At 38.6% G+C, this 27924-nt stretch overlaps 2 protein-coding genes across 3 annotated transcripts; one reads left to right on the forward strand and one right to left on the reverse strand.

Annotated features, from left to right (window-relative positions):
* Window positions 1-4867: 4867 nt before the first annotated feature.
* Window positions 4868-6739, forward strand: LOC116256157 (60S ribosomal protein L44-like). The gene is made up of 4 exons (XM_031632398.2): window positions 4868-5003; window positions 6003-6182; window positions 6267-6341; window positions 6432-6739. The coding sequence occupies exons 1-4, from the start codon at window positions 5001-5003 to the stop codon at window positions 6489-6491; spliced, it is 318 nt and encodes a 105-aa protein (XP_031488258.1). The 5' UTR covers window positions 4868-5000; the 3' UTR covers window positions 6492-6739.
* A 9562-nt stretch (window positions 6740-16301) lies between these two features.
* On the reverse strand, window positions 16302-27556 carry LOC116256842 (protein PTST homolog 2, chloroplastic). 2 transcript variants are annotated; one of them, XM_031633353.2, is made up of 8 exons: window positions 26595-27556; window positions 26321-26510; window positions 25342-25528; window positions 25042-25238; window positions 19707-19852; window positions 19469-19616; window positions 16581-16649; window positions 16302-16478 (listed from the first exon to the last, which is right to left on the reverse strand). In XM_031633353.2, the coding sequence occupies exons 1-8, from the start codon at window positions 27128-27130 to the stop codon at window positions 16383-16385; spliced, it is 1569 nt and encodes a 522-aa protein (XP_031489213.1). In that variant the 5' UTR covers window positions 27131-27556; the 3' UTR covers window positions 16302-16382. The 2 variants fall into 2 exon arrangements, with proteins under 2 accessions (XP_031489213.1, XP_049934492.1); XM_050078535.1 differs by lacking the exons at window positions 25042-25238; window positions 25342-25528.
* Between the last annotated feature and the right edge of the window lie 368 nt (window positions 27557-27924).

The following is a 27924-nucleotide window of genomic DNA, read 5'->3' on the forward strand; positions in this document are numbered from 1 at the left end:
AAGCACCCTTTAGATCATGTTCATGAGGGTGTGTGCTATTTTATTTCACTCCTGCACATGCGTACTATATTCCATATTCCCATGCAATGGAGGGATTAAGTGTTTTTTCCTTCCTTTCTCTTCATTCTGAAGAAACAATGGTGCTCTTGTTGTACTTTTGGCACATTCAGCTGTAACATTTTTCTGCTGGTACACTTATTGTACTTGTTTATCTACTTTGACGTTTGCTTTTTCTTCCTCATTGCGTGTTCATCATCATCATTATTATTATTATTTTGAGGGGGAGGTGGTCCTAGAAAATTATTATTATTATTGCTTTGTTTTTTTGGAAAATCTATTGCATCATTTTCTTGAAAATTATTGAAGTTAATGGGTGTGATGACTGGAATGATGTGGGATACTACATTTTTAAGCGGGCCTAAAGCTTGCTTCTAGATGAAAAGCTCAAAATTGCAGAGTGGAAGTTCATATTTGGCTTTGTTTGCTCTTTGCATTGCTGGTCTATGCGACTTTGGGGAACTTGCTGTTTATGTCTGTAGCAGCATATATCTGTTGTTAACTAGGATAAGTGCAATATTTTCTGCTAAGTCTTACTGATATATATTCTGCTTCTAACTAGTTAGCTCTTCCTGAAAATAAGTATGTTCATAGGAGCATGGTAAAAATCTAAACTGGCTTTTCTTCTAATAAATAGTAGACAGTACAGTATGCCGGTAAAAAAGATGAGCAACATTCCTGAGACAAATATCCCTGTAGTTGAGGAGTTATTGTCATATTTGTTTACTGCTCAATATCTCAGCTCTATTTTGAAAAGTAGCCCTTATTTACAAGTGAAGGAAGCTTTTCATTGAATCAAATGAATCGTAGAAGAATGTGCAGTTTATTGCAATAAAAGAAAAGTGGAGTTGGATGTGGAGGCTTGTATTCTTTCTTCAAATGATCAACTCATGGTTCATGTGTCTAATTATGTAAGTGGCCACATGGACTAAGCACTTTTTTTAATAAAAGCATTGTGGCCACATTGGACTAAGCACTTCTTTTAATGTAAGCATCTTTTCTACGTATGTTACTCACGGGGTTCTAAAAAATTGCATGCAGATACCATCAATTGCATGCACAATTAACCTAATAGAAATTTTATTAATGTGTGCATGTATGCTGGACTTGACCATAAAATTTGCATCTCCTTTTATTCTGTGCATCATGCTGTAGCCACCTACCTTGAAATTGTTTCCTGCATGCATTTATAGCCATTAATCCTCAAATGTAAATAGGCAAAATTCCATTGTAGTAATACAAATGCATTTCACCTATAGTTGTGTCAAAGTATATGGGTTTTGATCCTCACCACTGCTTTTAGTTGTTTACTGGTATCATCGAGCTTCTACACTACATGTAATAGGTAGCGCTTGAACGTCATGACTTCCATACTGGTCTACAATGTACTTCTCTTAGTTAAAATAAGGTTAAATAAGATGTTTAGCTGATAAATCCACTTTTAACTAACATAAAATAGGTAAGGTTAGCTAGCCCTCCTAATTTAGGATTAAACATGTCCTTGTTGCCAACTCCTGGAAGGAAGTTTTAACATAGCATAATAAATGAATAAATAAATAATAGTGCAAGATAAAAGGGGGATTTGTTTTGTTGTCTACTTACTCTGTCTTTCGTGCGGCAGTACTCTGTCTTTCGTGCGGCAGTTTGAGCCCCAGGGGCCATGGCCTCCCCTATCAGATTTTTGAAACATTAAAATTTTATTTGTAGATTTTTAAAATTTTAGTTTAATTTATATAAAAATTTTGATTAGCCCATGTTGAAATTTTGAAATTGGTTCGTTACGCAACAAAAAATTCCTATCTCTACCCCTGCCGAGCCCCCATTGTTTTGTTGTCTATCTCGGACTTGGGCCCAGCCCAAGACCGGCAGTAAGGTCGGTGTTCAACAAATAGCATTTGGCCTCTTTCCATGACCATTCCATTTCCATGGCACCCTCTGGCCTAGCCATAGGCTTCCTTTTGATTCCTCTATTTACATCTTCCCTCCTTTCTATGGATTACCTGACTTCTGCTTGCTTGAATCTCTCATCTTGCATTGCACTATAATTATGCGATAAGCACATCCACGCTTGGATCAAGGATTCAAGGCTATGGTGATTTGAAAATTTTGATAATACCTACTAATCGTTTTAAGTTGAAGGATTTTAATAAGTTTATCGTTTGATGGCTGGAAATATGTTTCTGGAAAGAAATTTCTAGAAATTTAATTTTGGAATTGGTGAGTGAGAAATAAAATTTCATATTTCTAAAACCACGTTGTGTTTGTTAACTTGTAATTATTTTTCTGGAAACAAATTTCATCGTTTGATGGCGAGGGAGGAAGAATTGGTGGAAATGATGGGTTGCTCTGAAACCCTTTGCAGAGGAGGAGGAGGAAGAATACCATTGGCGATTGTCAACTCATTTGTTGATCATTCTTGGGGATTTTGGTGCCGATGGATTCCACTCTGATTAATCTGTTGATATAAGGTGGAATCACGGCGATTGGAGCAGTGCAAAGCAAGATTCAAGCAGTGAAAGACGACCCAGGCTCTGCCCTGTTTTTGCGCCGACCAGTTCCTGTTCCCGGTGGCTTTTCCGGCGACCGGACTGTCGGATTTTGTTGGTTCCGGTGCCATTCGATCCGTAACATCTAGGAGATCATATCTACCGATTTTGAGGTTGATCGGACCACAGGACGTGAAACTAGAGGAGATGATCGGAATCTAGTGGGAAACAATGGCGTCGCAGAACCGAACTCCGTCACAGGCAACAGGTGACCCGAATCTTCAATCTCAATGAGTCTGCTGGAGAGTACTCGGATTTCTCTCAAAATTGGAGCATCTACTCCCTGGCTTGTGCTCTTGTTGAGCCAAGTTTCGTGATTTTAGGAGATTTCCTGATTTTTCTAAAAATCACCGCCTGCGGTCCTCTCTATCAGGCATGAGACTGAGAACCACATGCGATGTACCTTCTGCCGAATTTCAGAATTTCTTCTTCCCTTCTTCCTCCGCCTCCCTTCTTCTTCCTCCCTCCTTCCCTTTTTCCTCCTTCTTCCTCCTCCCTCCTTTCTTCCTCCGCATCCCTTCTTCCTTCCTCCCTAGCTCCCTTCTTCCACCTCCCTCCTTCTTCTTCCTCTTCCCTCCCTCCTCCCTCATTCCCTCCCTCCTCCTTCTTCATCCTCCCCCCTTCCCTTCTTCCTCTGCATCCTTTCTCCCTCCTAACGGTAAAAAAAAAATTGCAGAAAAATGTTTCCACATCTCTGGCTGGAAACATTTTTCCGGAAATATATTTTCATTTCCACCTTTTAACAGTAAAAAAAATTTCTCTACGTTTGATAAGCAAGAAAAATTTTAAAAATTTGAAAATTTTTTCTGGAGCTAGTGCTTTTCCTGCCCATCAAACGGGCCCTAAATGATTTACCATTAAATAAAGATTTGATTTATTATGTCAAACAGACAACATAATCTTCCTCTTCCAATAACAAAATCATTTCAAATTCTTCATCATTTATATAAGGGGTAGAAGAAACTAAACGCAATGTCTCACTAGTTGAATTATACACATAATAAATTCCAAAGCATCTTTATAATTGAAGTACATGACAGACCAACCTGCGCTTATTACATCTATGGTGTCATGAACTCAACAAGGCTTATGACCACTCTGGTAATTTTCTCAACTTGTTAAGGTGCACCCAAAAACATAGGCATATTGCACACCTTAGCTAAGTCGAATCCATAACAAGATTATTTTGCTAGATACTGGTTTTCATGAAAAAATTAACAACAGGACTGAAATTTCCTGAAATCACCAAGTATGCAATGCAACACATTCTCAAACAAAATCATAGCAAAGGTAGGCTTGGGTCCTATACATACTTTCTAAGCTAGGCACAACCTCAAGCCATGAAAATCACAAGTCAAAGTATAATTTTACAACTCACATAACAAGATTGAAAGCCACTTTCAAAACCTTCATGGCATGAAAATCTCGATTAAACACATCAAGAATCAAGCATACAGCAGGCCTCTATCATTTCCCCTACCCTTGGGTTTTGGACTAAGTTGGGACAGAGGTGAGGTACGATACACCAATGAACTGAACACGGTTTATGGTCTAAAGGAGTAGCATCCATGAGAATTAAATAATTTGTATAATCTAGGCCTGATTTATACAAACCACATTTATAACTTAGCCCCTAGGAAGGATTTAAGATTGACTCTACATGAGTGCACTTCCTAAACACAGAAAACCCTCGATCATGTAGATATTTCCAAAGTTAACTTAATCTCTTCACTACTGTGATGAACAAGATCAAGATGCGTGCTGGTGGATGCATATGATCAGGGCCACATGCACTACTGTTTCACCATCATCATCAACCTCACCCTTCTCAAATTCAAAAAAAAGCAAGTCGGAAGCACGAATAGGTAGCAGGTTCTTCAAAAACGCATATTTGGTTTTCCAATCAATCACTACAAACGAAAACAAATTGCAGAATCTATCGAATAAATAGGAAATAGAGATGCAGGAAGACGGTGGAAATTGTATAAACATAGTCATGGAGAAGCAAAATTAATCCCTCCTTGATATTGGGACAAGATAGAAAATATGATAAAATGAAGTAAATAGCAAGAAAGGCAAGGTTCCATAGTCATCTTCAAAATGCTATTATCAACTCCATAGGATAAACATGGTGACCGATATAATAGTGTTTTATAAAATTTTCAAATAATAAAATTATAAGAGCAGTAACTGAGTGTTGATAGGTAAGGGGGAAAGCGCGGTGGAGACTTTATCTGGAAAAAACTAGTATATAAGGGCTTTTATGTAATTTGGCACTTGTTCTACTTGACGCCCTTCATCTGCCCTGTTCTTGACCCCTCCAGAACCCTAATTCATACGCTCGGGCGTTTCTTCGGTTTCCTGAGAGCAGCCGCGTTCTTCGTCTCGCCTTCCACAATGGTGCGCGCGCTCTCTCTCTCTCTCTCTCTTTTTGTGATTCGTGTCATATCCACATCGGTTTACGCCTCATCTGACCATATGCTTCGGTAATGGTTAATAGATTAACTCCTCTCCTTGTGTAAAACGTAGATTGGATTTGTTGAGCTTGCTTAAAAACTTTTTATTTCGGTTTTCGTTATTGATTTTCCTTCGCTTGCATAATTCTGAGTGACTGTATTTTCATCCATTTGGTGCTTTAATTAGTTTGGTTTGTGCCTGTTTATGAATCGGAAATGGCTCTTGGAATCTGTTCATCTATATTGCCAAATGGGCGATTTATGTTTAGATATTTTCCCTTTCGAAGCGCATATGTTCTGCTTTTCATTGGGGTATTATGTGCCGATTATTGTGAAAATAAGATCAGCTATTCGTCGAAATTTTACTACGGGACTACTAGGGAACGTCACTTATGTAATTGGGTCATCTGAAGACCTCAAATGTTCATTTGTTGTTTGTGAGATTTTGATTTAGTGAAATTGGTTGATCGAATGCAAGATGATTTTATTGTGATGGTGTGAGTACGTTTCAGCAAATTATTTTGGGATTCTTGGGATCATCACGCTTTGTGATATCTTCTTTAATGTGTCTCTACCTCTTTACCTGTAAAATACGGCCACTGACCTCTAGGCTTTCCTTGAAATAAGCTCAGGATCATGTATTTCACTTGTAGGCTCTAAAGTGATATAAATTTGGTTATGTTCTATCATGATGAGTCACCTGGAAGCTGCATATGAAGTTCTTAAAACTAAACAACCTAGTTCTATTCTGAAGCCTTGCAGCACATGCACAATCTGTGGTTCTTCTTTTTGACTTGTAAAATAAGATGATTACTTAGTGTGGTTTGTTGAGGTTAAGACTAAAAAGTACTTGCTTTTTGTGCTATAATTTTCACGTCTGCTAGAAAATCTACCATTCATTCTGTCTTTTGGTAGGTGATGATGAGTAATATGGTACTTGCAGGTGAATGTGCCAAAAACAAAGAAAACATATTGTAAGAACAAGCAATGCAAGAAGCATACCTTGCATAAAGTTACTCAGTACAAAAAGGGAAAGGATAGTTTGGCTGCCCAAGGTAAGAGGCGTTACGATAGGAAGCAATCTGGATATGGAGGCCAAACAAAGCCAGTCTTCCACAAGAAGGTAAACCATCCCTCTCTGCTAAGCTAAGTTTGGAAAGGTGAAGTGGCAGTCTCTTACTCACTAAACTACGCTTCTTGTTTGCAGGCTAAAACAACAAAGAAGATTGTGTTGAGGTTGCAATGCCAGAGCTGCAAGCATGTGTCTCAGCATCCAATTAAGGTCTCTCTCTCTCTCTCTCTCTCTCCCCCCCTCTCTCTCTCTCTCTCTCTCTCTCTCCCATTAAGTTTGACCTGGAGTTCTGTTCTGCAGCGCTGCAAGCATTTCGAGATTGGTGGTGATAAGAAGGGAAAAGGGACTTCGCTATTCTAGGTTCTTTTTGTTTTCTTTGCATCGAGGGGACACTGTGGTGAACATTCCGGTTCTTGTCAAGGCCTGGGGAACTTAAAGAAGCATCGTTTGTTGTTGACGGTCTCAAGCATGTATTAGTTGTTTTTGCACGCAAGTAGGGAAGAAAACAAACATCGTGAGGCATTTCTTTCTTTAGTTAAACATGTTTTTAACGTAGACATGGTGTAGTACTATGCTATATAAATTTTTGTTCACCTTGAATTTTTTAATCACTTGATCTTTTATGTTCATGTTTGATGTTTCGTTTCGCCTGGTTGGTGATGGTGAGCAATACCAGAGTAAACAGGGACGTCGTCTGTCGGCGTGGATGGTACACCCTGTAGACGCTATCCATTGCTTGATTAGAACCCTTCTTCAAGTAGTTTTGGTGAAACATCTAGTCACAGTACGTCGGCAAATGTTTGATGGTTCTCTAGCTGTTGGATCCCCTCTCTATTTTGTTTGCAGTTTCCTGGTGGGTATCTCAGATTAATCAATTAATAAACAGTCGGCAGCACTCCTTTCGGGTAGGGTCTACGCATGCTGAAGACATATATATATATATATATATATATATAGAGAGAGAGAGAGAGAGAGAGAGAGAGCTGCACTACTCGGATGAAATGCTCCTTCCTCTTTGGATAGCCATATTTTGAACGGCACCCTCAAATGCTAGGGTTACGCACCTGTTGTTATGGTCCTTTTACCGGATGGTGATGCGGTTTCTTCAACGTCTCAATGTGTAGCTTATCACTAGTCTTGTCACAGTTCAATTTATAAAGCAAGGTGTCTGAAAAATATTTTGAATACGTCTTGTGAGTTGAGGCGCTGTCATATCAATTAGACGAAGATCATATCTCAAATTTTTTGCTTACATTAATAAAACAGGCAGAAAGAGATCGCCACCGCGTGGGCCACATGCAGCAGGTTCTGCTACTTTATTCTTAGTTTTGTGAAGTAACACAAAGATTGAATGCATTCCAGAATACTCTGCCTTACTGTAAGACATGTATACATGTTTGAGGTTCGATAGTCCATTCCAAAGACAACCCCTCAACAACAAAAATTGTTATTCATGTCGCTGCAATTTTTATGACCGACTGTCAAACAGGATGAGCCCGTGGGCTATATAACTGGCCGATTGCATGTGTTCCAAAGGCTGGGTGTTTTACCTTTTCATCCTTCTAGCTCAAGAAAAAGGAGGTCGAGGGTTTTCATCATCTCATGGTGGAAATACTTTCCTGCTAGGTAAGAAAAGGTGGAGAGACAGTAGAACTGTATGCAGCCGTAAAGGGATCCACCGAGGTCTCTGGACATCAAACTTGATGAACCCGCAAGTGATAAAAAGGATACTTGGATGTGTAAAAGCCATAGCAGAGAGAGAATGTTTTGAGATATAGCGAATTAGAACAAGCGATGACCTTCACACAAAGACAATACACAAAAGATAAACAAAAATGGTTATCACCCGAGGGCAAAGGACAAAAGCTGTCTTGCAAAATGTGATAACCCCAAAAGTCAGTCCCTTTTCAGAGTTACTTACAGGCTTTTCTAGAGATAGTTGCACCGGAAGAAGGAAAATGTGTAGGTGTCATTTTTCAAAATTATCCCCACCCTTGGTGGGAGTGTCGTCTTTGTAGGTGGAATTTCCAATGGTGTGGGGCCGCCACCACTGCAATTTTGTCATCTATACAAGGGAAAGTTGGGATTATTTCCTCAAAAAGTTGCTCAGCTTCTGCATACAAGAACTGCTGGTTCTCTTGAAAGTATCTCCATTTCTGTTCTTGACCACAAGTATAAGATTGGATATGTGCTTCCCAGTTATCATCGCAGTTTGGTCCACTAAAGAGTGGTTGCCAAAGGAAGGCCAAGGGTCTGGCCGGATAGAAATGGTTATCCAAACTGCAATTTCCTTTCTGTACCTAGAGAATCTCGGTGAGCCGCAGATGTTCTTTATATCATCCCATAAGATGTTGCCAATATCTAGGCTCTCAGTCGTATTGGTATCATGCGTAATCCTATTCCTCAATTTCCACATGTGCCACATTGTCATAGGTAGACACATTTGCCAAACGACCTTCATCCATTTGGAATTGGGAAAGCGTTTCTACCACCAATGAAATGCCTCTTCAATACTCTCCCATTTAGGGGCGGGGCCACCTGTGCGACCAACAAAATGAGGAGAGGGGGAAGGCGTACCTAATGCATCCTATAGTGCACGTGGCGACGAAGATGCAGAGGGCATGTCTTCCTTATTCCGCTGGTTGCGTGATCTTGCCTGAACGAAAACTGTTCGGTGTCTGTGACTCAGTCTGGTGGATGGGGTCGCTGGGCAAACCTGCATGTGCTATTGGTAAGGTCTTCGCGATTGGAATTTGGTGGTTCCTCTGTCGGTAGCGTCTCTCTTTGTTACCGTCTTTCCCATAAAAAAAAAATTCTCGGTTGGAGGCCGGAGGGGTTTCAAAGTCCTTGATCTGCCACGCATCATCGTCATGGTTACGGGGACCTTCATCCTGGGCAGTTTCTGTGTGCTGCCGTTGCAAGCGATGGTCACCTCCTTCCAACCCTGAACAACCGACGTCGCTTGTGACGGTTGATTCTTCTCAAATAGTTGGCAATCCTCAGTGAGGTGAGTCGTAGTTCTACACTGCAGACAAAACTTTATTTGGGACTCATACTAAACTCGTTGGAAGCAGATGTCGCCTTTTCCGCATTCTAGTTCTACCTCTACACATATGTGTGCATAGCCCATTTTGAGTTGTAGTTTGGTGAAAGGGTCTGCTTCGACAAAGGAACCTCCCAACGCTCTCGACACTGCCCCATAAATTCGTTTGTTTCATAGGATAGACGATAAGCCTAGAAGACGCACCTTCAAAGAATGTTCGATGCTCAAATCCATACCGAGAGTCCAACGGTTCACCAGCAGAAGTCGACCGCCTAACCTCTTCCTCAGAGTTAAGTTGTGAGGCTCTTAGCAATTAAGTTCAGCCTAGCCACCAATTCTGAATTTATTAGCAAGCTGTTTAGATCAAGAGTGTAGAAGGTTCTCACCGCATGCAAAGACATCTAAGTGGTTACGTTTTAACAGAATTGGTTTATATTCTGATTTTTCTGTTTTTCATTATAATTCATTATTCTTGTATCGATGCTCCATAAAAGGGTGTTCATAGCCCTCAATTGATCAGTGAAGAATACATCTTACCTATTTTCTGTGCGTTTCTTTTCTCTACTTTGTTCTGCTCTGCTATGTTCTGCTCCACTGCAGTTTCTTCACATGGTATCAGAGCATTGATCCATGGCAAACGCACAAATGCCTCCTGTCCAACCAATTTCTGAGGCTGCAACAGAAATCAATTCTGTCGACTTCTCAAGCCCCTTTTTCCTGCATCACTCGGACAACCCTGGGACTGTATTGGTCTCTCAACTTCTTACGGGTGAGAACTATGCAACTTGGAGCCATGCAATGCTCATGGCTCTCTTAGCCAAGAACAAGACCTCGTTTGTAGATGGCAGCCTTCCTCAACCGAAAACCATGGCACCTGAGTATTGTTTGTGGAATCGCTGCAATCACATGGTACTTACCTGGCTCTTAAACTCCATTTCTCCTGATCTTATGCATAGTGTTATATATGCCTCAACGGCAGTAGAAGTCTAGAACGACCTCAAAGAAAGATTCACCCAAAGCACTGCTCCTAGAAAATACCAAATCAAATCTGCCATCTGTCGACTGAATCAGGAATCTATGACTGTTGCTGTCTACTATACCAAGTTGAAAGCATTGTAAGACGAGTTGGACTCTTATGATATTTTACCTAACTGTTCATGTGATGCTCTGAGTAAAATATTTGTCAAGCAGCAAGAAGACAAAGTCATTCAGTTTCTCATGGGTCTGAACGACTCCTACAACACAATCCGTGGTCAGATCATTTTAATCGACCCTCTGCCATCAATCTCTAAAGTTTACTCACTGGTTCTCCAAGAGGAGAAGCAACGTGAAGCGAGAAACTCCTTCAATCCAGTCGAGCATGTGAGCTTGCTGTCAAATTTAGACAATAGATCAATGAGAAGCAAAGGGATCAGGAAGAACCAATACTTCTGCACATACTGTCACATCTCTGGACACACAAGAGACCGTTGCTTCAAATTAGTGGGCTATCCCACAAACCCAAAAGGAACAAAGCTGAGGGCTGACAAGGGTGCGACTGCGAACAGCGTTGTTGATTCAGAGAAGAACGATGGATGTGGTACTGCATCCAATGTTGCTGGTTCATCTCAAATTGGCATTGAAGCTGCCAAAGAGCCTGCCCAATCCCTAACTATGGATGAGTGTATCAAAATTAGGTAACTCCTGAAAGACAATTTTCTACCTCAAGTAAACTTTGCAGGTATGTCTCTTCATCAAACCAATTCTTGGATTGTTGATAGTGGTGCAACCGACCACATGTCATCTTCGTTAGAACTGATGTCCAACGTCACTCCTTTGACTACTCCGTTTCCTATTCGATTACCTAATGATAAAATCGCCTTTGCAACTCATATAGGTCAGGCTGTCCTTTCGCCTAGTTTAACACTTGACAATGTTTATTTCTTGCCTCACTTCAAATTCAATCTGATTTTTGTGAACAAACTTGTCAAACAGCTTGATTGCCTTATCACCTTCTCTGGTGAGTGTTGCTTTTTGCAGGACCAGAACTCCATGATGAAGACTGGTCTGGGTGACTTGTGGAATGGACTGTATGTTGCAAATTTCCTCAACAACTCCTTGAACTCTATGGCCTTCCATAGTAGTAGGTTCATCTCACCAGAAACGTGGCATATAAGGCTAGGACACCCGTCAATATCCAAAGGTCATCCCTTCTTGAAATGTGACTGAAAACAGACCAGATTACCTTTTAACTCAAGTGAAACTGTCTCTACTGCAATCTTTAAACTTGTCCACTGTGATATTTGGGGTCCATACACTGAAGCATCACTCTGGTGCAAAATACTTTCTGACTTTGGTTGATGATTTCTCCCGCGCTGTGTGGGTCTTCCTTATGAAACACAAAAGTGAGACTTCCTATCATCTGAAAAATTTTATAAACTTGAGCAAAAATCAGTTCAGCGCCAATGTACTGAAAATCAGATCAGACAATGGCACTGAATTTTTTTCTGACAATCTGAAAATTTTTTTACTTGAAAAGGGGATTGAACATCATCATTCATGTGTCTATACCCCTCAACAGAACGGTGTTGTCAAAAGGAAACATCGACACATTCTTGATGTTGCGCGAGCACTAAAATTCCAATCAGGTGTTCTGCTAATCTTCTGGGATGAGTGTGTTCTCAGAGCAGTATACTTAATAAATAGAACACCATCCTTGTTACTGCAGAACAAAACACCGTATGAAATCTTAATGGGAAAGAAACCAGAATATTCTCACCTCAGATTTTTTGGTTGTCTTTGCTATGCAACTAACATTTATCCCAAATCCAAGTTTGATCCCAGAGCCATCCGATGCATCTTCTTGGGCTATCCTCAGGGACAAAAAGCCTACAAGGTGTGTGATTTGCAAACCAAAAGAGTTTTCACTAGTCGTGATGTTATATTTTATGAAAATATATTCCCATTTAAACTTGTTGCAAAACCACAAGTATCACCTGTTATTCCACTGCCTCTTACAGATGATCACATGAAGACAATTGATGGTCGTTTAGACACCAATAACCCAAGGGCCCAACCACCTCAGTATGACACAACTTTCCCTTCATCAGAATCACATCCTCAATCACAAAACCAAAACCATCATGATATCGATTCCATCGAAAACCCTCAAGCTGTGGGAACTGAAACTGAATCTGAACCAAACTCATTAACTCATCCTAATACTGCCCAACCTTGTGAACTGAGACGCTCCACCAGGCTACACAGACAATCAGTACTCTTGAGAGATTTTTACTGCAATGCAACTGTCCTAAAGTCACTCAACCAATCTTCATCTGGAAATCGGTCTAGCACAAGGTATCCTCTCTCCAACTCATTATCTTTCTCTAATTTCTCTGATTGTCATACTACCTACCTTTTAAATATCTCTCGCTACACCGAACCTTCATCCTACAGTCAAGCAATACATGACTGTAGGTGGACAGATGCTATGCGAGATGAACTAAAAACATTGGAGAGCAACAATACCTGGACACTCACTCAACTGCCAGAAGATGCCAAACCGATTCCCTGCAAATGGATATATCGCATCAAATATAAATCAAATGGAGAAATAGAGTGATTCAAGGCCAGATTAGTGGCAAAGGGCTTTGCACAGATTGAAGGAATTGATTACGATGAAACATACGCTCCCGTAGCAAAATTGACAACTGTACGATGCCTGCTATCAGTAGCTGCAAAGAGAAATTGACTGCTTCATCAAATGGATGTATACAACGCTTTTTTAAATGGAGATCTTGAAGAAGATATATACATGATGTTGCCGCCAGGGTATGGCAGCAAAAAGGAAAATAGAATTTGCAAACTGAACAAGTCCATCTATGGACTCAAACAAGCTCCCCGCAACTGGTTTGCCAAATTCTCTTCAGCCATTGCCACATATGGTTTCAAGCAATCAGAAAGTGATTATTCGCTGTTCACATTGCATCAAAGGTCAGTGTTCTTAGCTGTGCTGGTATATGTAGATGACTTAATCATTGCAGGAAATGATCAAGGAAGAATTGATGACTTCAAGAATTATTTGAACCAACAATTTCGTATGAAAGACTTGGGTACCCTTAAATACTTCCTACGATTGGAACTGTCTCGCTCCAAGCAGGGAATCTTCATTTCACAAAGAAAATACACATGCGACATTTTAGATGAAGCTGGATTGATCAATGCTAAGCCAACTGATATACCAATGCAGTTCAAACAGAACCTGTCAGCAAGCTGTGGAGAACCCCTAAAAGATGGCTCAACATTTAGAAGATTGGTTGGGCGTTTGATCTACCCTGACCATTACCAGGCCCGACATCATGTTTGATGTACACTCACTCAGTCGACATATGCAAAATCCCACCACAGTTCATTTCAACTCAGCACTCAAGGTCCTACGCTACCTCAAGAACAGTCCTGGACAAGGTCTTCTTTTCTCAAGCAATGACAATGATCAGATAATTGCTTATTGCGATGCTGATTGGGTAGCATGCAAAGACACTCGTCGATCCATTACTGGGTATTGTGTCTTCCTGGGCCAAAGTCTTGTCTCATGGAAGACCAAAAAACAGCACACCATCTCAAGGTCATCAGCTGAAGCTGAATACAGGTCTCTAGCCAATGTGCGTTGTGAAGTTCTGTGGTTAAAAAATCTTCTGTCAGACCTAAAAGTTACACAATCTTCTTCAGTCTTACTAATGTGTGACAATAAATCAGCCATACAAATGGCAGCCAATCCTGTGCATCACGAAAGGACCAAACATGTTGAGTTGGACTGTCACTTAGTCCGTGACTTGATGAAAAACAAAACTGTAGCAACCAAGTATATACCTTCTAACTTGCAAGTGACAGATATATTTACCAATGCTCTTCCAAAGGACAGATTCATGTTTCTAAGAGGCAAACTGGGCATGAGCAATCTCCATGCACCAGTTTGAAGGGGGTGTGTTAAGTTATGAGACTCTTAGCAATTAAGTTCAGCCTAGCCACCAATTCTGAATTTATTAGCAAGCTGTTTAGATCAAGAGTCTAGAAGGTTTTCACCGCATGTGAAGACAGCTAAGTGGTTAAGTTTTAACAGAATTGGGTGGTTAAGTTTTAACAGAATTGGTTTATATTCTGATTTTTCTGTTTTTTTATTATAATTCATTATTCTTGTATCGATGCTCCATAAAAGGGTGTTCATAACCCTCAATTGATCAGTGAAGAATACATCTCACCTATTTTCTGTGCGTTTCTTTTCTCAACTTGTTCTGCTCTGCTCTGTTCCGCTCCACTGCAGTTTCTTCACACTCAGAATGACGTTAAGATCTTCCATGAAGTCCACCCTTACCAGAAAGTAACCCTTCCCCACAAAAGAGAAATGGGGGTTATGGATTTCATACCATAAGGAGCGCAGGCCCGAGATGATATAGCTGGCCTCCGTCGTTCCTATGTTCGATCCACCCAGGAAACACGCTATTGCTGTAAACTTGAATGGTCTCTTCATGTCTTCCTGATCTTCCTAGGAGATACTGACTCATGGATGGCCATTGATCATTCGCACCTCCAATTCGCCCAAACCATCTTCTATCTCCATTTCATTCTGACTTAACATGGCTGCCCAAGTTTTCACTGGTGCCTGCGCTGTGCGGTTTTGTTTAGAGGGCATCATCGTTTTCGATCCCTCAAACCTTCAGACGGAGTCGGAAATGTCTCCGGTTCCTGCCCCAGAATGTCTTCATCGCCATTTGATATCTTCCCGTGAAGACGATCTGAGTCTTCGAGTGGAAGGATAGGAGGATGTTCACGGGCACGATTGAAGACCCTATGAGAGCTTCTCTTTCCTCGAGCAGGGACGACTTTACCGTTGTTGGATACAATATTTAGCTTCGCTACTTGGTCTAAATCTGATTCTAGCATACAGGATAATCAGATAAAGGTAAGACTTCATTATGTAATCACCTCAAACTTCGTCCTGTTTTGACCCATTATTTTAGCCTACGGCCATGAGTGGAGGAAAAGCCCCCCCTATTTGTTTTCAAAAATATTTTCATTTTCCTAAGATAAAAACTTAGTTCTCATGGAAGCACTATTAATAAAATAAATCAAGTCTAGAATGAGCTCATTACGAAAGTGTTCTTTCTAAAGCACACACAACAACGATGGTTGTTCACGAATATCTGATCACAGATTTTATGAAGTTAAATTAACCAGGTCTGACCTCTGCCATAGATTATAGTCAAGGCAGGGGAAAAGTCTTGATTTCTTTTAAGTTTTAAATAGGATCATCCACACATTTTGAGGCCACATTGGCATTTATTGCTCGCCTTTGCAACTTCATGACTTAGTGATTTTAACAAAGGTTCTGTCTGCATTTATAGGTTTATGGTACAAATTTACATGCATATCGTTTCTAGTTTCCAACAAATCACTAGGTCTTCGACGTTTAAATCAGATTTGGAAGCTAGGACCTCATTGTCGTGAATCACTTCCGGCTCCCTCCTGCATGCCAAATTTCCAATTTCACTAGGCATGGAATTGCACCACAGAATGTCCTAGATTCCTATTTAGGAGGAAAATACTTCACCTTGGTTGAAGGAAATGAAGATGTCCAAGAAGTGAAGAATGTCCATCCAGTAGTAAATCCCTACAAACATAGTAGATTTTGACTGGAGATATTTTCTCCCTGTTCTTTCTTTCTTAAGTTTAACAGAGCGCACAAAAATGTCAGACCCAAGTCATTCAGAGTAAAGGGTACCCTACAACATGCTCTCAGGATACTTTACAAAAACTAAAGGTCCCCGAGGTAATCATTTTTTTTTTTGGTGGGAAAGCTCTCAGCTTATTTTTGGTTGCTTGAGGAGAACTTTAAACAGAAATTCCATTTCATTATGCATCTCACTACAGTATCCACATACTTTCAAAAGAAATCGTGCTTAGTACTTTCTTTTCCACATTCAAATATCGAAAACCCCTATTGCGTCAAATATAGAACAACATCCCTCCACCAGTCCCATCCAAAAGCCCGAACAATTCAAGCGACGATCTGAGGAAAACTTTTTCAGCGTGGAAACCTTCTCAGTGAAGAAAACCCACATTCGTGTGTGTTGGGAAGAGAGAGAGAGAGATAGAGAGGCCAAAATCGACATTCTAGCATTAGAACTAGACATTTTTCTTAGGAATATGGACATTAGATCACTGCTTCTCATTCAAGAAATGATTAAAAGATTATTTTCATATCCATTATTATTCACAACGGGACGAAGTGGATCTGTTCTCCAGACACCATCAACGATGAACTTGATCTGCAATGCACACCCACGTAGAAGAAAACGGCAAAATGTAAAAACATCTACTAGCAAGAAAACATGAAAGTTAATATCAGGAGATAGTGATGGCTAACTAACCTCATACCGTCCAGGATATAGCTTCAAATTTAACACGAATATACCTGAGCTTGTTCTTTCCATTCGCCTCTGAAAAGTTCCGTATTATACAGAATAGTAGTTAGAATGATATTAACGTACTTTGCATGTAAAAGATGTTAAAGCATCCAGATCGGGAGCATGGACAAAAGTTTCCGAAGACCGTGTTCACCATAAAGCAATTCTTGCAGTAACATAACAGCAAAGATAATGGCAACGATAACGAAGAAACAAAATTGCAACTGACACCTTTAAACTAAACAGCAATTAAGCAAAAAATTCCCTTGTGTGTATTTTTTCTCATTTGTATTTGCTTGTCAATCCAGCTTTTACACATTTTTTTTACTGGTCCACCTTCAGGTCTGATGTCATATTCAAAAAGCAAAAGTGCATGCAAAATGTTTTTTGGATAGATATGAATGTAATAATATTTGCTAACAGAAAAAGCGTGGATTTTAGACGCAGCATGGCCAGAAGCCGCCATTCGTAGCAGATCTCCACTTCCAGAAAAAAAAAAATCTAAAAGGAATGATTATAGTTGAGGGAGAAAAAAAATGCCCCTCTAGGTGCGATAAAACTTTTCTGATCACATCGTTGACCACAGGTTCACATTTTAACAAAGGACCTGCTTACAACCGAATTTTGCAAGACAGACTCATTAGTTTGGCATTCACCTGCTTAATTGGCAATTGATCGCAATGCAGATGCTTCAAATTTTGCCAACTACGAATTGACAGCAAATCATGGAACTGGTGACCCTTGGCAATTTCATGCTCAAGCTTCGCCTCTCTCTCTCTCATACACACATTCTCTCTCTCATACACACATTCTCTCTCTCTCATACACACATTCTCTCTCTCTCACACACTAGGACGAGGAGAACGGACAGAAATAGTCCAGATCATCATATCAAAGTAATGAGGAGACCATAGAACAACATATTGCTTATACTTGGCAAATAATCTGTTTTCCTACTAAAATAACTTTGCGTGTGTCATATAAAAAATATTTTAAAATGACATAAGAATGATGATAATAACATTCAAAATGTACTTGAAAACAAATATGCACTTGACAAAATTCGACAACAGAAAAACAAGAAAATCCAAAACATGCAACTTAAGTTTATACCGTTCAAAGTCAACTATTTATCATTATTTATTTTATATATATATATATATATATATATATATATATATATATATATTTACTAACATCAATCCATGATTTTACTAGAAACTTCCAAGCCGAAGTTGAGAACTCATCCTAACAATCAGTCAAAATCTACCCAGCATTTCCTTTATGAGGCATTGAAGAATTTGGATACCACGCCAGGAATGTCAACCACAACATTTAGAACATTCTGGGAATTGAGAAGTCCAAGTAATGTCCTAATCACTGCATTCCCGTAGCAGGTATTGCAGGAGAAAAATATCTACATGGTAAACACAAGGTGCCGTGATATGCACTGCCATGCCATTAGAGGCATCCAGCTTCGTCCAATTGATAACGTAGAAGGGAATGAAGCTTCAAGAGATTAGCCCAAAGTAAGCAAACAAAACGCTTAAAGCATCTAGTCATCAGATTAGAAAATCTGCTCATTGGTAACTACTAAGCAGGTAAGGTCATTGCAACACATTATACATACAAAGGCTCTAAAGAAAATACTTTGAAATGTGAACTAAAAAACATAAGATGCAACAAGAAGAAATGGAAGTCCATTCAGTAAAAAGAGATAGCTGATATATCTAATCAGCAAAAGTAAGTACTAGTTTCTTAAGCACAACATTTATTATCATAAATCATGTATTTCAAGGGAGACTTGTAGGCATTGGCATTTTTCTAAAAACATGTCTTGAATTCTAGCGGTTGAGACCAATTTGAGTAGAATCAATATTAATTAATTCTGCTTTAAGGTTTCACGCATGTAGTACTTGTTAACTTGATTTTGTCTTGTGGAACATTTATAGATAAATAAACTTACAAATTTACTATGTCTTTTGCACTAAACCTAATGCGGGCTTTCCTATATGGGTATGTGCTATATATATATATATAATAGGCTAAACAGGAAACACGTTAAACAGAAAAAAGTACTGCCTTGGAAAACAAAGCATGTTACAAGAAAAAATAAAAAGAAGGGGCCACAAAAAAAAAAGATAAATAGGCAAAAATAGGTATTGATATTTCCTAAAGGATTTTCTGAAAAAGGTAGAAAAGAAATGCAACTTACCAACATAAGGACTAGTCTCTCAACGGCTAGTTAAATGATTAGCCGACCAATGGGTAATGATTAGCCGACCAGTTCATAAAACTGGATTGAATCAATCTTGAGTCCACAGACCAGTCTGACTGCAAACTTAGTCGACCAGCAAACTAGTCCACAGATTGACAGCCAATATTAAGGATATTTATTTATTCTTTTTAACTTTTGAAACCAACTAGAGACTTAGAGATGCATGAGAATGACTTTTGAATATACAAATATTTAAAACTTCAGAAGTAGACAATGAAGGAGGAGATGGTCGGAAATTTAAGTGTTTTGAGGATCAAGTGGCATACCAAATTTTTCGGATTTTGTAAATAAGGGTATGAGTTTGGGTTGCTAATTTTGGAAACGGTCATCTAATGTTTATACCCAAAAAAAAAAAAAAAAAACCTTTCTGCAGCTACTCTAACAAACAAATTCCCAACAGGATGAGAACAACTTCTTGAGACCTTTTCCAGAAGGGTAAGCAAATCAATTGTTCTTGTGATTTTCTCATTCTTTCTCTCTAAAAGAACAAACAAGTGCAGAAGAAATAAATGAATAGAAAAATTAGATAACGCCTAGTAATACACATTAGTTGGAAACTTGGAAAACAACAAACCTGGCTTGTCCAGCCATCAAAAGATCCTGCTAGCAAAACATCATTTGCGGAATTTGACCAGACTATGCAAGCAGTCCGTAGAAGAGTTAAAACCCTTTGAGCCTTCTCAATTCGTTTTTGTTTTTCTTCTGCAACTTTTTGTGCTTCCCTGTAGTGCAAAAGTAAAATATTCACCAATTTGACAAAGTTAAAATGTTTTGATTAGATACATCATGCCATGTAGGGTGCGGGAAAATACATAATCTCGAAGCCCATCTTGCCTTCCAGTATTGCTAACTTAGCACGAATTGATCTCAATTTAGCACGAGATTTCATAATTTCAGTTTCATGAAACTCCCAAGCATTAGAGAGCTCATGCAATTTCTCCAAGGAGTTCCCATACTCCTGCACAAGTAGACCCAAAATTAGAATGCATGACAAATGTTAAATAATTTTCGGATAGTACTCGTTTTCAGCAAATTGATCTCTCAATCTATTAGCATGCCCACAATGAGCAGAAAGAAGTGGCCAAAGTCACTTTACCACGCCACTCACAAAAAAGTAGAAACATTATAAGCTACTTACTTCAATATGTAGCATTACTGAAGTATGTAATTGACTTGGACAACTACAAGTAAAAATAGGAAAAGTTGTCTGCGTTCTTGTGCTTCCTTTCCTAAGATGATATTTCTCACTGTCTAAAAACCATGTTCTCCCTAAAATAGAATCACTTTTGTATCAACAATTAGTCAATTGCCACGAAATATGCTAAATTTAGAAAATTCCTAGAACTAGAAGGACTATGTTTTGACCATTTTTTCAAGTCACACATTTTAATGACAAGTTACTTCCATTTGGTTATTCTGAAATCTATGTAACAAGGGTACTGCTCCTGCACTGTACCGGTACGATATCGGTACGGGTGCGGCCCGGGTACACCGTTGACCGTACCAGGTATGTCTACGTACCTGAGGTCGAATTCGACCATTTTCGAACTCGGTCAAAGTTGACTGAGTCCAAAATTGTCCGATTTAGGTTTTTAACGTGTTCTACATTTTAACGTGGTTTACTTTTTTCATGTTAAAAATATCGTAACCATAGAGAACGATGGTTCTGCTTCTTCACCTCATCTTCACCGATAGAGACCGATGATGGAAGGCGATTATCCACTTCGGCGAACGACGAGAGGCAAACGGCGAACATAAAGGTTTGCAAGCTCTTTGTTTTAGTCTTGCTTGGTTTTTAGGGTTTTCCGATGCAGTGATTGGTTTCATCTGAAGGATCTCTCATTTGTTTTGTGAAGATCGAGCTCCTTTCTTCATTTTTTGTTCCTCTGTTTTCTCATATGTTCTTTCTAATCATTCTTGACCGGTTAATGGTCATGCCTATGTCTTAAGTTTGTCACGTGCCCATTTGGTACTCAAGCGAAAGTGGCAGAGGCTGTATTTACCACCCGCCACCAGCTTGCATATATAGATGCATAGAGAAAAATAAGTGTTTTTCTTTCTTTTCCACCATATTGATCCCTGTATGAAGAAGGTCAAGATGGTAACGGTGTAAGCAGTTTTTCTCTCAATTCGTCCTTGGTATATTGAAGAAGTGTATGCATAAGACTGTATATTTTGTGGTTGCTGCTGTGTTAATAAGGGAAAATGGTGTTCAGAGATATCTTGTTTCCTCTTCATTTTCATTTTTCTTACTCCAGAGTTGTTCAGATTGACTTTTCTGGCTTTCCCCTTCCTCCTTTTACCTAGCTGCTCTTCGTTTTTCAATTTTTTCACTTGAAAATTGTTCAAAGTGGCTTGTCATGAGCAAGAGTGATGAAGGTCTGCGAGCACTTTTTTCCAATAACACGATTTCCATATGTTTGGTAGATCATCTGTTTTTTTTTTTCATTTGTGCTTGCACTGTTTTCTGGTGGATCATCTAATTTTTTTCTTACGTGCTTGAATTGCTGATATATATTTCCAGTTATTGGTTATAGTTTTTTGCTTTTTAGACATAAGTTGCAATGGCCGATAAAGGAAAAGGAACGATGCCTACAAGTGGAAGTGGAAATATGGCAAGCAGCAATAGTAGTGTTAATACCGCTGCTGCAGTAGAAATGGATTCATCTAAGCCTCTTTGGTGCTATGTGAAAAAACTAAAAAAAGCTACTAGTGGTGGTGGGAATATAATTTTTTCTTGCAATTTTTTCATACACATTTTACTGGATCTTATACACGTTGCAAAGCACATTTATCGCATATCAAAGGCCATGGAATTAGACCATGCAAAAAAAATTAGTGAAGAATCGATGAAGGAATTGAAAAAAGAACAAGATGCAACTGAAGCAAAACTTTTTGAAATGTGTTGATGCATTTGGGGAGTATAAAGATGTTGAGTATTTAAAATGGCTATTTATAGAAGTCATCAAAGAAGTGGGTGAAGACGATGTTGTGCAAATTATTACTAATAATGCTCCAGTTTGCCAACGAGCAGGGATGAATTTGGCAAGTGATCCCAAGTATAGTCACATATTTTGGATTCCTTGTGTGGCACTGTTAAATACAAACACTATTAAATTGTGCTCATGGATTGAGGAGCTTGAGCATGATGTCAAAAACATCAGAAATTTTGTTGTAAACCACAACAATGCTCTTGCTATATTTAATAAGCATTCTGATTTGAAATTGTTGAAGGCAGCAGAGACTCGTTTTGCATCCATTATTGTAATGATGAAAAGAATAAAGCAGGTGAAACATGCATTAACACTTATCGTGACTGACAATGATTGAAAGTTTTATCGGAGTGATGACATTGTGAAGGCTCAAGAAATTAAAAAATGTATTTTAGATTATGAATGCTGGGATAAGATTACATATTTTCTGCAGTTTACAGAGCCTATTTGGCAGATGCTAAGAGAAGTTGATAAAGAAGGGCCCATGCTTCATAGAGTTTATGATATGTGGGACAACATGATTGAAAAAATTCAAAACATCATTTTTAAACATGAGAAGAAGAATGGTGCACTTAATGATTCTGAGTTTTTCGATCATGTGCATAAAATTTTAGTAAGAAGATGGAACATAAGCAATAACCCTTTGCATTGTATGACACATCATTAAATCCCAAATATTATGGACAAACATGGTTGGCAGGAGGTACTGGTCGTGTTCCTCCTAATCGAGATCCAAAAATATCAAACAATAGGGAGATATGTTTGGGAAGACTATTTTCTGATTCATAATGAGTCTGTGAGCTTCTCTGATGGAAGAAGTGATTCATTACAAGCTGCAATGGCAAGAGAAGAAGAAGATCCTGTTAATTGGTGGTTATGTTTTGGAGCATCGACACCAAATCTTCAACAACTTGCGTTGAAGTTATTATTCTCAACTTGCAACCTCTTCATGTTGTGAAAGAAACTGGAGCACTTATTCTCAAATTCACAACATCAAGAGAAATAAGCTAACTAATAAGCGAGTAGAAGATTTTTAGTTTATGTCCACTCCAACCTATGCTTACTTTGACGTATTTCAGATGATTACAGGTATTTCTTTCTTTTTTTATCTTTGACATGTATACATAAGTATATTATGTTGGTTGGTTAAAGTTAATATTAACTTAAAATCATATTGTGATTTTGTTGCAACTTGTAGTTCAGGATCATCCAAGTATTGGGATGTTAATCTAGAGGACATTGACATGGAACTTGAAGGAGAACATGATTTGTATGCTCTTAATATGGACCTTACAGAACCTGTTGTTCCTTCTAATCTTGATGATGCGACTGAGGAGAATCAAGAAAGTTGATATATTTTGTATGTTAATTACTTCCATACTTTGTTTAGATATCTATAAATTTTGGATCATGATTTATGAATATGTTATTCTATTTGTAATTTATATATATATGTGTGTGTGTGTGTGTCTGTGTGTACGGCCATACCCCCACACCCAAGTTTTTTGAAAATGATCCATACCCGTATCCGCACTGGTACCCGTACTGCCACCCGTACCTATGTGACATAGCCTGAAATTTTCTTCCCATGCCGTCAACAGCATGCACCCTTTGTTCTATAATAAGAACATGCGATCTATATGCACTCCAAAGATTTCCTTATGCCTACTAAGATGATATGCAATTTAAAGCTTCATATCAAGTAGAAAAGCATGTAAAGTTAATCTAGTCCAATGCTAGAAAAAAATCTTTTAGAGACAAAGAATATTATATATTTTTCAATAAAATATTTAAACTTTACTTTAAATGTATCATAGTGTCATAAGATACAGACTTAACTTTTGACCTTATGATATGTAAAGTTGTCTCACGTTCATTTCTTGGACATGTCCTAGTCATTTATGCATCTCTTCATGTGGTCTAAAATGTGCCTCCTTCTCTGTTAGCTGTTTTCTGCAGCTCCTTTAAACCAATTTCTATGCACTACCAATTAACAACAGAAATAATGACAGCAGTAACAGCGATTGCCGATCAAATGAACAATGATATGATCAAGTTTAATGGAAATCACTGATGCCAATTTAGAAAAGGATAAACCTGTGAAGCATAAACTCTTGTGTTTCAAGGTTACAGCTTCTCTCAAACATTAGAGCACTGTTTGAAAAGCAAAACAGTTTTTTATTACAAAAAGGAAGTGAAATTTTCAAAATATCACTCATAGGCTCATAGCAAATTATGACATTGTTACAACATCAAAATATAGTTTGAAAATTCATATTATCTATTTACAAAAGGGATTGTAAAATACTTCTATCTTTTTTCATTTCTGAAGAATATATATATATATATATATATATATATATATATATATATATATATATATATATATATATATATATTTACCAATATTATTAAACACCAAATGCTGCCTGAGATTTCCCCAGATCTGCACAAGATCCCATAATATCTCAAAGCATCAACGTGCAGAGATATTATTGAGAGCAATATCTGGGTTATCTTTCTAGACCAGTCCGCTTTTGCCATATTGAAATAGACAAAAGTTTAAAACATCACATTTTTATGCAAGTGTCAAACTTTAAGCAGGATGTCAAAAGCATGCTCATAAGATGTGCCTTTTGCACAAGTCCTTCCCCTGAAAATTTGCTTTGTTAGGGAGAGGTTTAACACAGCTTTTTCATGTCCTGCTTTTCAGGAGGTATTCTTTTCACCTCAAGTGAGAAACAGGTGTTCTTTCATTTGAAAGAGTGTTTTTCATGATTAAGCAATTGCCCCTAAAAGAAAGGACCAAAGAAATAGTAGTTATGTACTTATGTGTACATGAATAAATAACCGAAGTCCATTCATAAAGTCAAGGTGATTGAGGTCATGCAGTATAACTAAAAATTCACCACTTGAACTCATTCTATTTTAACAATTTTGGATTTCAGAAATTACATATATATATATATATATATATATATATATATATATAAGGGAATGACATATAAGCTCCATGAAAGCAACATTATGTGCTTTCCAGGAAGGTGAAAAGAATAATGAAAGTGCAACACACATCACACATGGAAGCAATTCATCATAAATAATGTACAAAGCCTGCACTACAGCTATATCAGGAAAAGGTCTATTTACCAACCTCACTCCAATTATGAGCACTTGTCCCTGATCTGACTAAGTGGATCATTGATGATAACTCTGACTCTAATTTTTTAATGCGGGACCTTATGCTTTCTTGGTAACTCTCATCGTCATCCATACAATTTTGGTTGTCGAGATCTATATCGTCATTGCTGGACTTTGAAGAACTAAGAGGCCTTCTACCATTTCCGTTAACTTCTCCATTTGAACATGCCCAAGGCCGGAAAACAGGACTATGATCAGGAGAGTGCCCATTATCTAGAAAAAAAAAGGCGCAGGGAGAGAAAGAGATAAATACCTCCTGAATTGGTATCTATGTGGTTACGTTCTCTCAGACTCTTTACCCTCCAAATGTGATGAGGATTAGCACCATCATCATTATTGTTTAAATCTTGGACGGAGTGCTGTTCAGACCCATCCAAATGGACTTCATTGGTGTTGGATGATAAAGGTCGTGTGTTTCTCTCACCATTGCTCATTGCTGCCTTTATAATGAAACAGAAAACCAAAAGTGCATTTTTAAGTTAATATTAAAAGTAGACATACTGTAATAGTAAGGGTTTTCACAAATAATTTATTCAATCAGCAACCTTGACATGGAATAATCATAAAACTATTTTGCTTTCCTAATGAACAAATTGGCGGAAACAGAAACCATCATAATAGAAAGCTAACCATAAGGAAACTTCTTCGTATGACAGGAATGAATTTTATAAATAGAAGGATATGAGTTCACAAATAAATAATAACAGATTCAATCAGCAACCTTCACAAGGAATGATTATAAAACCATTTTGTTTTCCTAATGCACACGTTGGGGAAAACGGCAACCATACATAGAAAGCTAGGAAACTGCTCCGTATGACAAGAATGAATTTTGCACATACAAAAGGATATGAATGCAAGGCCGTATCATTCTCAAAAAATGGTTTAACAAAAATTTAATATTTACATTGTGCAGCTATATGCAGATTAATAAAAGAAATGAATGGACCCGGACTCGGATCAGAACTCCCTAAAAGAAACTCCTGTAAATCATTTGGAAATTGGAACTACTAATTGCACTCATCATCATGTTTGCCATTGAGGCCATCGTATTATATGGAATTTAAATTCAGATAAAAGAACAAATGCCTTCTATGGTTCTACAAACTTCTGCTGAGGTTCAGAGAAAGAAGGAAACGTCCAACAACGGTTTGTGAGAAAAATGCAACCCAAGCAAGATTCAACAAATAGTTTCCAATCATTCTACATGAACATGTAATGGATTTACTTACAGGGGACCTCCACATTCTGTCACCATACATCTTTGTCAGTTCTCTCCAAGAGGATGTCGCCTCTTCTCTCGTTTCTTTCCTTCTTGATTCGTTCCCTTTTTTCTCGCTAGGTTCGATTGTTAAAAAGGCCGCTCTCTCTTTCTCTAGCCGGCTCAAGATACCCTCAACTCCTCCACCATGCTTCATTTCCCTGCCAAACAAAAACCCAACATACTTCATTGCAATTAAGAGCATCCAAAGCTATTCCATATCAGAAGTAATCACCAATACCCACGTCGATTCATGTAACGAAAAAGAAGAAGAAGAAGAAGTTGAGGTCGACAACGCAGATGAAGAATATGGGTCGTAAGGAGAAAAATCCCCCAAATCAGAGCGTAAACACGTATCCGGATACTGAAAACGGTCGTTATTCGTTTCCTCAATCTGCCAAGCTTCCCGTCTTTCTTCACCTTCCTCCCTTCCGTCCCAGCCGGCCGATAGCCACCCACCTTCCTTAACGATAGCATTCACCAAATCTGTTCGCCCGGCCGCTATTAACTCCTCCTTGGTAGGGAACATATTTGGTCTCTCAGACCTTTTCATGAACTCAAAAATCTCGTCCTCTAGATCGAAACCGCCATCAAAGTTCGACCTCCTCAAGGAGACAGACCCATTGCGGAACGTCGACCCTATGACGGTTCGGGCGAGTTTTGGCCGAAAAGCGACGTGGGTGGGCTGGTTTCTGCAAGAAACGGAGGACGTGGAGAACAAACGACATTCGGAAGAGGAGGAGGACAGGAATAAAGCATGGTGGTGGTGGTGCAACGCCATGAATCCGCAGATGACCCTCCGGAAAAAGCAAGCAGACGAGACATGAGCATCAATTTCTGAGGCTCCTCTGCCTTCTTCTCCTTGTTCCGTTATGAAAGGGAATTTTTCTCAAAGAAGCAAAGAACTCTTGGTACGAAAAGTTCTGGAAAGACATTGGTTTCTAGTCAAAGGTGGCAACGAGGACGATGACTCCCAACCATTTGCTTCTTCAGCTGAGAGAAGAGAAAGAGAAAAAAGAAAGAAAGAGAGAGACAGAAAGAGAGAGAGACAGAGACAGAGACAGAGAGGTAAAGAGACAACGGCGAGGGGAGGAATTCTAAGCCCACCAACAGAGATTCGAAAGATGGAAGAACGAAGAAGTAGTTGGGTAAAAAGAGGAAATAAGAGGAGGAAACGGATAACTGGAAGTGTGCACGAGAAAGATGGTCGTCTCTCCTTATTCACCTGACGCAAATTCCGTTTTATGCTTTTTTTTTTTTTTAAAGCTCAGCTTGTGGTCTTACTATTTGTATATTTACTATTTAGAGAATTTTAAAATTATGAGAGAGAGAGAGAGAATCCTTACATTTCTTCGTTCCAGATTGGATGGAGGAACCCTCCAGCTTTTGCGTTTAATCATGATTCTGATGCAATGTTTAGAGCGGCCATAATTGGACAAAAAGTAGACAAGATGATGGTTGAACGATATATATACAATAAACTTTTAAAATTTATGAATTAAAAAAATATACATTGTTGTCATAAACCATTTTCACATTGTTAATATTAATGCAGCAACTATCTTTTAGTGATAA

This window comes from Nymphaea colorata, chromosome 6, assembly GCF_008831285.2.
Source record: "Nymphaea colorata isolate Beijing-Zhang1983 chromosome 6, ASM883128v2, whole genome shotgun sequence".
Taxonomy (NCBI): Eukaryota; Viridiplantae; Streptophyta; class Magnoliopsida; order Nymphaeales; family Nymphaeaceae; genus Nymphaea; species Nymphaea colorata.

Excerpts from the sequence above, each read along its gene's own strand:
- LOC116256842 (XM_031633353.2), bottom strand. The coding sequence starts at position 27,130 with ATGGCGTTGCACCACCACCACCATGCTTTATTCCTGTCCTCCTCCTCT. Across the intron at positions 25,239-25,341 it reads CATAGATACCAATTCAGGAG|TTAACGGAAATGGTAGAAGG; the intron begins GTATTTATCTCT and ends CAAATGGAGAAG. Across the intron at positions 16,650-19,468 it reads TTGATGGCTGGACAAGCCAG|AGGCGAATGGAAAGAACAAG; the intron begins GTTTGTTGTTTT and ends GGAACTTTTCAG.
- LOC116256157 (XM_031632398.2), top strand. Across the intron at positions 6,183-6,266 it reads AGCCAGTCTTCCACAAGAAG|GCTAAAACAACAAAGAAGAT; the intron begins GTAAACCATCCC and ends TCTTGTTTGCAG. Across the intron at positions 6,342-6,431 it reads TGTCTCAGCATCCAATTAAG|CGCTGCAAGCATTTCGAGAT; the intron begins GTCTCTCTCTCT and ends TCTGTTCTGCAG.